The 11,286-nt window shown below is 52.6% G+C and overlaps 1 protein-coding gene across 1 annotated transcript in view; it reads left to right on the forward strand.

Annotated features, from left to right (window-relative positions):
* Nucleotides 1-11,286, forward strand: part of VRK3 (vaccinia related kinase 3) — a 33,503-nt gene that overhangs the window by 19,570 nt on the left and 2,647 nt on the right. Inside the window, exons 9-12 of the mRNA XM_011966063.1 lie at nucleotides 993-1,125; nucleotides 2,286-2,406; nucleotides 9,129-9,187; nucleotides 10,582-10,741. Coding sequence (XP_011821453.1) covers nucleotides 993-1,125; nucleotides 2,286-2,406; nucleotides 9,129-9,187; nucleotides 10,582-10,730 — 462 coding nt within the window. The 3' untranslated portion in view covers nucleotides 10,731-10,741. The remainder of the gene's footprint in view (nucleotides 1-992; nucleotides 1,126-2,285; nucleotides 2,407-9,128; nucleotides 9,188-10,581; nucleotides 10,742-11,286) is intronic.

The following is an 11,286-nucleotide window of genomic DNA, read 5'->3' on the forward strand; positions in this document are numbered from 1 at the left end:
TATATATATAAATGAACACCACAAACTGAACAGAAAAACAGGGAGCAGGGGAAGTGTATAGGTCTTACATAGACAAAACCAACAGTTGTCCACTATCCATATGATGGAATAAGATACAGCCATTGAAAAGAAGACATGGACTGGGGACAGTGGCTCACACCTGTAATCCCAGTGCTTTGGGAGGCCAAGGCAGGAGGATCACTTGAGCCCAGGGTTTCAAGACCAGCCTGGGCAACAGGGCAAAACCCCATCTTTGCAAAAAATACAAAAAATAAGCTGGGCATGTGGCGCATGCCTGTAGTCCCAGCTACTCGGGAGGCTGAGGTGGGAGGATCACCGGAGCCTAGGAGGCTACAGTGAGCCGTGATCGTGCCACTGCACTCCAACCTGGGTGACAGAGTGGAAACCCCATCTCAAAATAAATAAATATATTTGAAAGAAGATTTAGTTAACTTTGTGTATCAGGCAGAAAGCATTTAACTTTTGTTTTAAACTTAGTTAAGCCTCGTAAGAACCCTTTGAGGTGGGGACTATTACCATTTTACAAATGAGAAATCATAGCAGAGAGTAGTATAGCTTGCCCAAGGTTGTACCGCCACCAGCGGGCTGAGCTGGCGTTTGAACCCAGGCCATCTGGCCCCAGAGTTAATGCCCAGAACCGCTATTGAAGTGTTAAGTGCTGGTGTCCAACAGGTCTGGTGTGAGGCCTCTGGAAAACAAGAGCCCCTCCCCATCCATATATGTTACCTGGTTATTTAAAAAAAAAATGTGGAATGATGCATAAGAAACTGTTACTAGTGGTTATTTCTGAGCAGTGGGTTTTAGGGGCTGGGAGGAAATATGATGGCTGGTTGGGGTTCTTTTTACTTCACATCGTTTTTGCTATGAGCATGGCTTAGTTTTGTAAGTGAAAAATGTCATCTTTGATGGAATGGTTGTTTTCAGTTGTGCTCCTCACCTCCAATCTGTATGGCTTCTCCCTGTGTCCACAGGTGACCTTGGCAGGCTATGGCTTCGCCTTCCGCTATTGCCCGAGTGGCAAACACGTGGCCTACGTGGAAGGCAGCAGGAGCCCTCACGAGGGGGACCTTGAGTTCATTAGCATGGACCTGCACAAGGGATGCGGTACGAGGCCAGGGAAGGGTTTGGGACCATAGAGACATGCTTCTCATACAAGGGCAGCTCTAGGAGTTCACAGCCAGAGACAGCAGGTGGCCACACAGGACAGGCACTAAGGGCGCCAGGACGGATCAGGACCACAGACAGCGTCCTGACCACTGTGGGGGGTGGGGGGGGGTGGGTAGCGGTTCAGCACCAAGGACAGTGGGAGACTGGGCACTGGGGAGCCCTGAGTTCCAGAGGTTGGGATTCAGGATCTGGCGTAGACTTGAAAGATGGGAGTTGCCTAGGAGTCGTCCAGGAGGGGCTGTTTGAGGAGGTGGTTGGCCACCATGTCTGGAATGTGGGAGGGAAATCTGGGCAGAGGCTCTGCAGTATCTCAGGAGTTTATCAGCCGAAGCCCTGGGAGAAGATGGGATCATCCAGGGAAAGTGTAGAGACTGGGAAGAGGGCCCGGGGCAGATTTCTTGAGCCCCTCTTTCTCACATCCCTTTATATCATGGCCGTCCACATGCTTGTCACGTCCTCCCACCAGACTGAGCTCTTCCAGGGCAGGGAAGGTACCCCTGCCCCCAGCATCGGGTGGTGGAAGGCCAGCACGGACAACAAGTAGTGCTTGTCGAGTGCTTACACAAAGCGTTGTCTAAATTAAGCATTGTCTTATGCTGAGGAAGCATAAGGAAAATACACCGTCCGGGTCTCCCAGCCCTTCCCCACTGAGGCTGGGATTGGTACCCATCCTCCTGGGCTTCCGTGTGTTCTGTGTCCTTTGTCGCTCAGGTAGTCCCACACCATAGCTGTCTCCCAACAAGGCTGTCATGGGCTGGGACCCGATAAGATCCCAGTCTGAGTTTTCAGAAATCAGCTGAGCCCAGCACACGGATGCTGAGGATTGAATGAGTGCATGAATGAGAGAAGAGTGGATGAGGGTGACCTGAAGAAAGGGGCTGGGGGGATGGTTGAGTGGAAAGTAAGTCAGAATGAGAATAAGAGTCAGCTTCTGCCTACTCATGAAAGTGAATGAGCAGAGGAGACAGCCCATATGGCTGGAATGCTGAGTGCATGAGCGCGTGGTTGAGTCAGTGAGAGAGGGGAAGGAAGGGGGTGGACGCACTGGTGAATGGAGCATCCAGACTGAGGTGCCACCTCTACCTTTCCCTTCCCAGGGCCCTCCCGCCGCAGCGACCTCCAGAGCCTGGGCTACTGCATGCTGAAGTGGCTCTACGGGTTTCTGCCATGGACAAACTGCCTTCCTAACACTGAGGACATCATGAAGCAAAAACAGAAGTGAGTCGGGGGGTCAGCAGAACCCCTGCAGGTGGGCAGAAGCCCAGAGCCCAGCTGGGGCAGGCGGGAAGGGGAAGTGTCATCTAGCAGAGCCCAAGTCCTCTGAGCTGCACAGACGTGTGCCGCACTGTCCACGCAGCAGGCGAGGCAGGGGTTCCGGAGCCACGCTGCCTGGGCTTGGACTCTGGCCCCACCACTGTGGGGTGTTAACGTCTGCAAGCCTCATTATCCTTCTCCATGAGATGGTCTCCTACTAGCGCCCACCTTACGGGACTGCACAAGGGTTCAGGGAAGTCAGGTATACACAGCACTTAGCACAGGGCCTGGCTCGTAGAAAATGCTCATCATGTGTGGGGCACCGTGACTCATTCATTACAAACACGCAGGCAACCTGAGCAGGACAGGCCCAGGCCCTGTCTCAGCACTGGTAGCACCACCCATCCAGTGTTCACACCACCAGATCAGTGCCTTCACCTCTGTGTGTAAACCACCAGGTCTTACCATTGCTGGTTTAAACATTCAGCACCAAGGCCAGTGGACAGCGGAACATATGGGGAAGTTCTGGGGTGAGATTGAACACTAAGGGCATTGAGCAGCTGGACACAGGGAGCTCTAGGGATATGGGTTCAGCACTAGGGACAGCAGGCAGCTGGGCATAAAAGGGAGGCACTGGGGTGTGTGTTCAGCACCAAGGACAGCAGGCGGCGGTCCACAAAAGGGAAGTGCTAGGGATGTGGGTTCAGCACCAGGGACAATAGGCCGCTGGGCACAAAATGGAAGCGCGGGGGTTGTGGGTTCAGCACCAAGGACAGTAGGCAGCTGGTCCTAGCTGGCGTGCTAGGCGTGCACTTCAGACAAGAATAAGAGTTACCCAGGCCGGGCACGGTGGTTCACGTCTTAATCCCAGCACTTTGGGAGGCCGAGGTGGGTGGATCGCGAGGTCAGGAGTTCGAGACCAGCCTGGCCAACATGGTGAAACCCTGTCTCTACTGAAAATACAAAAATTAGCCTGACGCAGTGGCAGGTACCTGTAATCCCAGCTGCTTGGGAGGCTGAGGCAGGAGAATTGCTTGAACCTGGGAGGTGGAGGTTGCAGTGAGCTAAGATCACGCCACTGCATTCCATCCTGGGTGACAGAGCAAGACTCCGTCTCGGACTTGTTGCCCGAGTCATCTGGGAGGCAGCTAACCATCTCCATCTGAAGTGCAGGAGTGAAGTCTAGAGGGAGACTCAGATCCCGGGAATATCTCAGGAGCTGTCAACTGAAGCCCCAGGAGAGGATGAGATTATCTAGGAAATCATATAGAGTGGGAAGAGGGTGAACCCTCCAGTGAATGGCATTGAGTCCCTCATACTTCCCTGTCCTTAGTGTGCTGTGAATTCCTTCCTAGTCCTTCCCTCACGTAAAGCCTTTCTAATTTTATTTTACTCCCTTCGTATCTCCCAACTTCTTTCCCTCAACCATGGACAGCTGCTCAAGCACACTTAACATGTGTTCTGCTGACGTGTTCACTTAGATGTATTTATACCCTCAAAATCGCGTGCTGGCCGTGGTCCTGTGTGTGATTTGCGTAAGTGATATTCCGCTCTGCATCTCATCTGTCTCTGGCTCTCTTCAAATTTAACCCTACCCCACATGTGGATCGAGTTCACTGCTCCTGACTGCTGCTTCTAAATCAATTTTCTATAGACATGTCTGTGTCCTTAAACTATATATGGTGGTACTGTGTGTTTAATTTGTATAAATGGTACTATGCTCTAAACCTCATGCTGTTTCTTGCCTTCTTTCACTCAATGTTATGTTTTTAACTTTAGCTATACAACTAGTTCACTACTTCCGAATGCTCCTAAATGTGTTAGTTTAGATGCATCTGTGTCCTTAAAAACTCTGTGACGTTCTTGGGTGCGTGTTTAATTGGCGTATGTGGCACCATGCCCAGAACTTCATCCTCCTTCAGACGAGGGGATGTGTCTCGTCATTTTGACTTCCTCCTACTGACTGTTCAAAGCTAACATTTATTATACACTTGTCTGTGCCAGGCATTGCCCCTGGTGCTTCCCCTGCATCCTCACAACTGCTCTGAGCTGTGTACTCTCATGATCTGTGGCACAGAGAGCTTAGGTAATCAGCCCAGGCCACACAGCTACTCAGCAGGGGCTCCTGGACTCAAACCCAGGCCATTCAACTCCACAGACAGCCCCTGTCACCTACACGCTGCTTTCCAAGTGGAGGAGGCTTATGAGGTGAACTGGTGGTGCCTGGGCCCAGCCTACCTTCACTCAACAAATACTGAACCCCTGCCATGTGCTAGGCTCTGTTCTAGGCCCTGCGGATACAGGAGCGAGTAAGACAAAAATCCCTGCCCTCAGGGAGCTCACATCCTGTTGGGGGAGACAGGAGCTAAAGGGTGAAACACACGGTGTGTCAGAGGTCAGACTGATGGGGATCCTGGGGCCAGGTCCTGGGTGTCCACTGGTGGGACTGTTGGTGGGGGTGTGCAGCACACTTTTAGGTGTGATGCCGGGGGCAGGTCTCACGGCGATGGTAACAGGTAAATTGCCCCCTGAAGGACCATGAGGCTTTAAACAGTGGCAAGAAGGATATCACACACAGTTTGGTGCTAATTTGCCCCAACATCCCTGCAGAAAGAGGCAGGGACAGAGAGGCCTTCAGCCCCCAGACTTCCCGCAGGCAACCTCTGCATGGGAAGCCAGCCTCAGAACCCGCTAGACAAGTCCATTGCCCCATTTTCTTGGAGCTTGTTTTCACACTTACCCCCTAGCTTTAACGCATGGTGCTGGGGTTTTCTGCTCACACTAGTGAGACAAAGGTGTCTTTTGAAATGAAGCCAGGTGAAAACGATGAGTCACAGAATGAGCAGCCCGCTGGAGTCCCCGTGTGAGTGAAGGTAGTGAAATGCTCCCTCACACACTCTGATGGGTTAGCTCAGGACAAGGCTGAGCTGCTCTCACGAGGAGACCCCAAAACACTGCAGCTTCTATGAGGGAGGGTTCACATCTCTAACTGACAGTCCCAAGACAGGAGACTGAGGGCAGTAGCAGTGCCTCAATTCCCTGTGACACACACACATCCTCCTCTGGATGCAACAGAGAGCACACATTGTGGGTGCCCAAGAAATAGGGGCGGATCTGGCACAGTGGCTCATGCCTTTTATCCCAGCACTTTGGAAGCTTAGGCGGGCAGATTGCTTGAGCCCAGGAGTTTGAGACCAGCCTGGACAACATGATGAGACCCCATCTCTACAAAAACTGTAGCCGAGTGTGGTAGCACATGCCTGTAGTCCCAGCTACTCAGGATGCTGAGGTGGAAGGATCACTTGAGTCCAAGGAGGTGGAGGCTGCAGTGAGCTGTGATTGTGTCGCTGCGCTCCAACCTGGGCAACAGAGTGAGACCCTGTCTCAAAGGAAAAATCATAGTGGAATGAAGAACAACTAAGGAGTGAATGCTGAGCCCGCCCAGGCTTCATTGTGGACACAGAGGTCAGGCAGACGCAGGCCCAGTGTCAGGGGTTCCAGGGCTGGGGGCAGACATGAACAGGAAGCAGGAGCTTCAGGTGAGGGTGGAGGTAGCCCGGCACTGTGGGAGCAGAGGGGAGGCACAGGACCCCGCCGCCGGCTCCTGGAAACCCTCACCTGGGAGATGCCTGGGCTGGTCTGTAGGGAACACAAGAGCTTCCCAGGTGGGCAAGGGGGAGGCAGAATTCCTAGGCAGACAGGACAGCACAGCTCTGCACCCTCTCCACTCATGCATTTAGTGCCAGGTTCCTGAGGCCAGTGGCTGTGCTGGACACCCAGGTTAGAATCAGCCCACGGTGCCTCTGCACTCCGATCTTGTCAGGGAAGCCAGTCCCCGAGGCTCCCCTGGGTTGAGTCTTCTCCCCACTCCACTTCCGAACTCCTAAGAGCAGTCACGTCACCCTTTTCACATCCCCTCACCTAAAGAGACTTGATGAACGTGACGGGTTCACAGAGAGGGCCTGCACTCGTCGACATGGTGCAGGGTGAATAAGAGGTCACGGTAATCATCTCGTATCAATGATAGCAGCATGGATAACAGTAATTCCACAGCCCCTGCTCCAGACCACAACCTTAGAGGGCCAGGCGCACGAAAATGCTCCCTGGAGAGTAGCTGGTGATGTTGACACTGTCCTCCAGACACCCCTCCTCACCCCCAGCCCAGCGTCTCTTAGCCCAGACCATAGCCAAGGGGACCACAAGGGGGCGATGTTGCTACATGCTCGTTTCCTGGCACCCTAAGGTGCCCTGTGCTAGGACGTTTTACTGGTATACGTGGCCTTTTTCCATTCATTCAACAGATACTCACTTTTTGCACATTATAGTTCACAACAGGCAGCACGAGTAAAAGAAGGAGGAGAGGCAGTTTGAGTCCCTGAGGCTTTCTGGCATTCAAGGCCCATTGCTGGGCAAAGCACAAATGAAAGCCAGCTTTGGACCCGCTCTCAGGGCTCCCCAGCTGGTCAGGGAGAGCCCGCGGCAGGTGGTGGCAGTGGCGTTGCTGTGCAGCGTGTAACATCCTGTCGATGGCACAACCGGGCCTTCCTGCGCTTGTATGTCGATGGCTGCCGTGGGACATCCGCGAACCTACACACAGGCCCAGGAGGGACGGAGTTCCTCTGCCTGGAGGGATCTGGGGAAGACTTCCTAGGAGGCCAGACCCTCGAGCTGTATCTCAAAGGGAGAACAGCCACCTGCCAGAGCTCAGGGTGGGGAAGGCCGCCCAGGCAGCGAGAGTGATGTGTGCAGAGGCAGATGTGTGTGGATGTGTGGCCTGGTGGGACAAGGAGTCCTTTGGTGTGGATGGGACATGCGATGGGAGAAGGGAGTGGAGAGATGGAGCTAGAGGGTGGCCAGTGTGTGCTGGAGAGCCACGGGAGGCAGGGTGGGCTGTGAGCAGGGAGGGTCAGGGACAGGTGTAAAGAGACCCTCTGGGGCCACGTGGAGATGCACAGGAGGCCAGGGAGGAGTTGAGGTCCAGGGAAAAGGGATGAGGCCTGAGATGGGCCCAGATCCATGGGGCAGAGGGATTTGAGGAGCAGGAGGGTGGGGCTGGGGGATAAAGCAAAGGCAGTGGGTGAATCAGGATTTTTCCTGAACAGCCAAAGAGGGGTGCACGTGCATGCACGTGTGTGTGTGTTATACATATATGTGTATGTGTGTGTATGTACATATACAGTTAGTCCTGATTATTCAGAGTCCATATGTGTGAATTCTCCTACTCACTAAAAGTATTTGTAACCCCAAATCAATTCTTACAGTTCTTTCGTGGCCACTTGCGGACACATAGTGTGGAGAAAAATTTTAATCACCTGACACACATGTTCCCAGCCTAGGGAGGAGCCAGAGAGCATTCTGCCTCCCTGTTTCAGCGCCTGCGCTATATACGCCAGTGTCCTTTTCACTGTTCAGTTAATGCTACATTTTTTCCTGTTTTTATGCTTTTTGTCAGCGATTATGCCATTTAAAATGGCCTCAGCCAGGCGTGGTGGTTCACACCTGTAATCCCAGCACTTTGGGAGGCCAAGACAGGAGGATCAGAGCAGCCTGGGCAACATAGTGAGAACCCGTCTCTACAAAAAATCAAACAGCCACCTAGCATAATGCTGAAGTGTTGTCTGATGTCCCGAAGCCCGAGATGGTTAATAATTCGTGTGTTGTTTCAGCTTTGTTCAGGCATGAGCTACGGTGCTGTTGGCCGTGAGTTTGTGGGAAATTCTTATCATTTCAGGTTGCCTTGGCATTCATTTGAATGTAAGTTGGACTTTCTCATGCCAGAAGCAGGGCTCGGTCACCCTCAGCACAGTTTCCAGTTTTCCACCTCCTCCCAGTTCCTCCGTGTGGTTGACCCAGATATTTCCCTTATGCAGCCGCCTCCGGGGGAACACTTCCCTCCCTATGGGTCAGCCACAGACAGCCTACTTGACGGCCCCGCTGACCACATCCCACTGAACTGTGCAGATGCCACAGTGACCCCCTCTCAGGCACAGCGTGACCTCCAGGAACTCGAGCCTGCTTGCTTTGAACCCACCAGTTAAAATCCCCTCAAAATGTTTGGATACCACCCATTGGTCCCTCACGCAACCACGAGCTCCCTGACTTGTGTGTGTGTGTGTGTGTCTGTGTGTGTGTGTGTGTCTGTGTGTGTGTGTGTGTGTGCGCGCGTGGGACGGGGGGAGGTCACCTTTGGGTGTGTCGTGTGCCCCCAGGACCTGTAAGTAATAAAATCTTTATTTTCATCTTGGATCTTTCCTCATCGTCGAAGGAATCCTCTCCATCTTAAAGATCCCAGGTTAAAACAGAGTTCAGTGCTAATGAATCAACAATGCTTATTACATAAGATGTCTTTCAAAAGAAACATACATAAAACAAGGTGTATTGATTGGGGAAAATGATATGGCCGGAGGCTTGCAGGAGGCCACTGCTGTTTCCCCTGGGAGCAATGGTAGTAGGTTGGTTGATTCAGTGTTCACAGTGGCTTTAAGAACTTAACTTCCCTGGATGGCAGAGGGGACTGTGTATATATCTTAGGCTGTGTGTATATCTTAGGCTGTGTATATATCTTAGGCTGTGTATATATCTTAGGCATTCTGTTTTAAAAGGTTGCTCTCCTTTCCCTTTCACATGTGCTTCTGTCCCTTCAGGTTTACTGATAAGACCTTTCACATGTGCTTCTGTCCCTTCAGGTTTACTGATAAGCCGGGGCCCTTTGTGGGACCCTGCGGTCATTGGATCAGACCCTCAGGTACGTCCTGAAGGGAGCGGGAACAGGCAGGGACCTGGGCGGGACCTGGTGGCTCAGATCCATCTTGGAGTGGCCTCTCCTTATACCTCTTCCTTTTTTTTAGTTTTCCAAATTGCATTTGTAATATGTACCCATTGTAGAAAGACAAAAATTGTCAAAACATTCACAAGTGCCTGTGAACAACAACAAAACAAAAACACACAAGTGTTTTTTGAGGACAGGGTAATTTTTTTTTTTTTTTAAGACAGGGTCTAGCTCTGTCACCCAGGCTGGAGTGCGGTGGTGCGATCTCGGCTCACTGCATTCTCCGCCTCCCGGGTTCAAGCAATTCTCGTGCCTCAGCCTCCCAAGTAGCTGGGATTACAGGCGTGCATCCCCATACCTGGCTAGTTTTTTGTATTTTTAGTAGAGACGGGGTTTCACCGTGTTGCCCAGGCTGGTCTCGAACCCCTGGCCTCAACTGATCTACCACCTTGGCCTCCCAAAGTGCTGGGATTACAGGCATGAGCCACCATGCCCAGCCATTTTTATGAACAAAAAATGGGCTCACCCTACATACATCTCATTCTACCTCTTGCTTTTTTCCCTTAACCCTGGGGCCGTCCTTCATGCCCTTCTTTTATAGATGCACCACAGGTTTTATTGACAGCTGCACAGTGGACATGGTTTGGCCGCACCATAGCTTATAAAGCCAGTCCCTGTCACTCGTCCCTGTCACTGGGTATTTGCACTGTCTCGTTTGGGTGTGGGGGTGTTTGTTGCTGCTGTTGTCTTTGTGCCCCTCCTGAACAGCTTTGATGCTTTTCTCTAAGCTGGAGGCAGAAATGGACAGACAGAAACGGATAGCGTGTCCCCTCTGGCTCTCTAAGGCTCATTTTTGAATTACTTTAAATCCCTGGGTTCAGATCATGGCTCAGCTGCCAAGCACTCCCCTCCAGTTCTCCCTCTGTAAACCTTGGGCCTCAAGGATGTTTAAGCTGCTCCACCAGAGGTTGGAGCTGGAGCTGAGGCAGGGCCCGCCTCTTTAAAGACACATGCTCAATATTTATGTGCAGGGAGACTGCACTGCTAGCTGGGATCTGCATTGAAACACTGCGGGCCAGGGGAGGGGTCTTGATGAAACGCGATTGGCTGTGAGGTGATCATTGTGGAAACTGAGTGATGGATACTTGGGTGTTCATGCCCTTCTCCAGGTGCCTGTGTATGACGTTTTCCAAAACTGAAAAAAAAATGGAAGTCCCCTGGCAATGCCAGGCACCAAGCAAATGGGCACTTTTGCTGAGACCCTCATGCCCATCAGTCCCCTACCCCCCACCCTTGGGCACAGACCCCCAGGATCGAGGTTGGGGGACGCCTCTCAGGCTCTCCCTTGCTGGGGGTTGTCTTGACCACAGAGACCCTGCAGAATTACCTGAAGGTCGTGATGGCCCTCAAGTACGAGGAGAAGCCGCCCTACGCCGTGCTGAGGAACAACCTGGAAGCTCTGCTGCAGGATCTGCGTGTGTCCCCATATGACCCCATTGGCCTCCCGATGGTGCCCTAGGTGGAATCCAGGTGGGAAGAGCTTGTGAGTCTTCAGCCCTCTCACCCCTGCCCTTGGCCCAGCCCTGCCCCAGGCTCCAGGGGACACTTCCCAGAGGCTGTCCCACGTTCATATCAGGGCCCAGCTTCCCAGGGAGACGCTGGGGTTTTCCACAGGGTCCTTGAACTTCCCAACCTCCAGGAATGGCAAGTAGCAGAAACCCGGCTCAACTTGGCTTTAAGAAAAGGGGGTTGAGGCTGGGCACAGTGGCTCACGCCTGTCATCCCAGCACTTTGGGAGGCCGAGGCAGACGGATCACGAGGTCAGGGGATCGAGACCATCCCGACTAACACGGTGAAACCCCGACTCTACTAAAAATACAAGAGAAATTAGCCGGGCGTGGTGGCAGGCGCCTGTAGTCCCAGATCCTCAGGAGGCTGAGGCGGGAGAATGGTGTGAACCCGGGAGGCGGAGCTTGCAGTGAGCCGAGATGGCACCACTGCACTCCAGCCTGGGTGACAGAGTGAGACTCCATCTCAAAAAAAAAAAAAAAGAAAGAAAAGAAAAGTGGGGTCGA

The sequence above is a fragment of the Mandrillus leucophaeus genome, unplaced genomic scaffold (assembly GCF_000951045.1).
Source record: "Mandrillus leucophaeus isolate KB7577 unplaced genomic scaffold, Mleu.le_1.0 Scaffold74, whole genome shotgun sequence".
In the NCBI taxonomy this organism is placed as follows: domain Eukaryota; kingdom Metazoa; phylum Chordata; class Mammalia; order Primates; family Cercopithecidae; genus Mandrillus; species Mandrillus leucophaeus.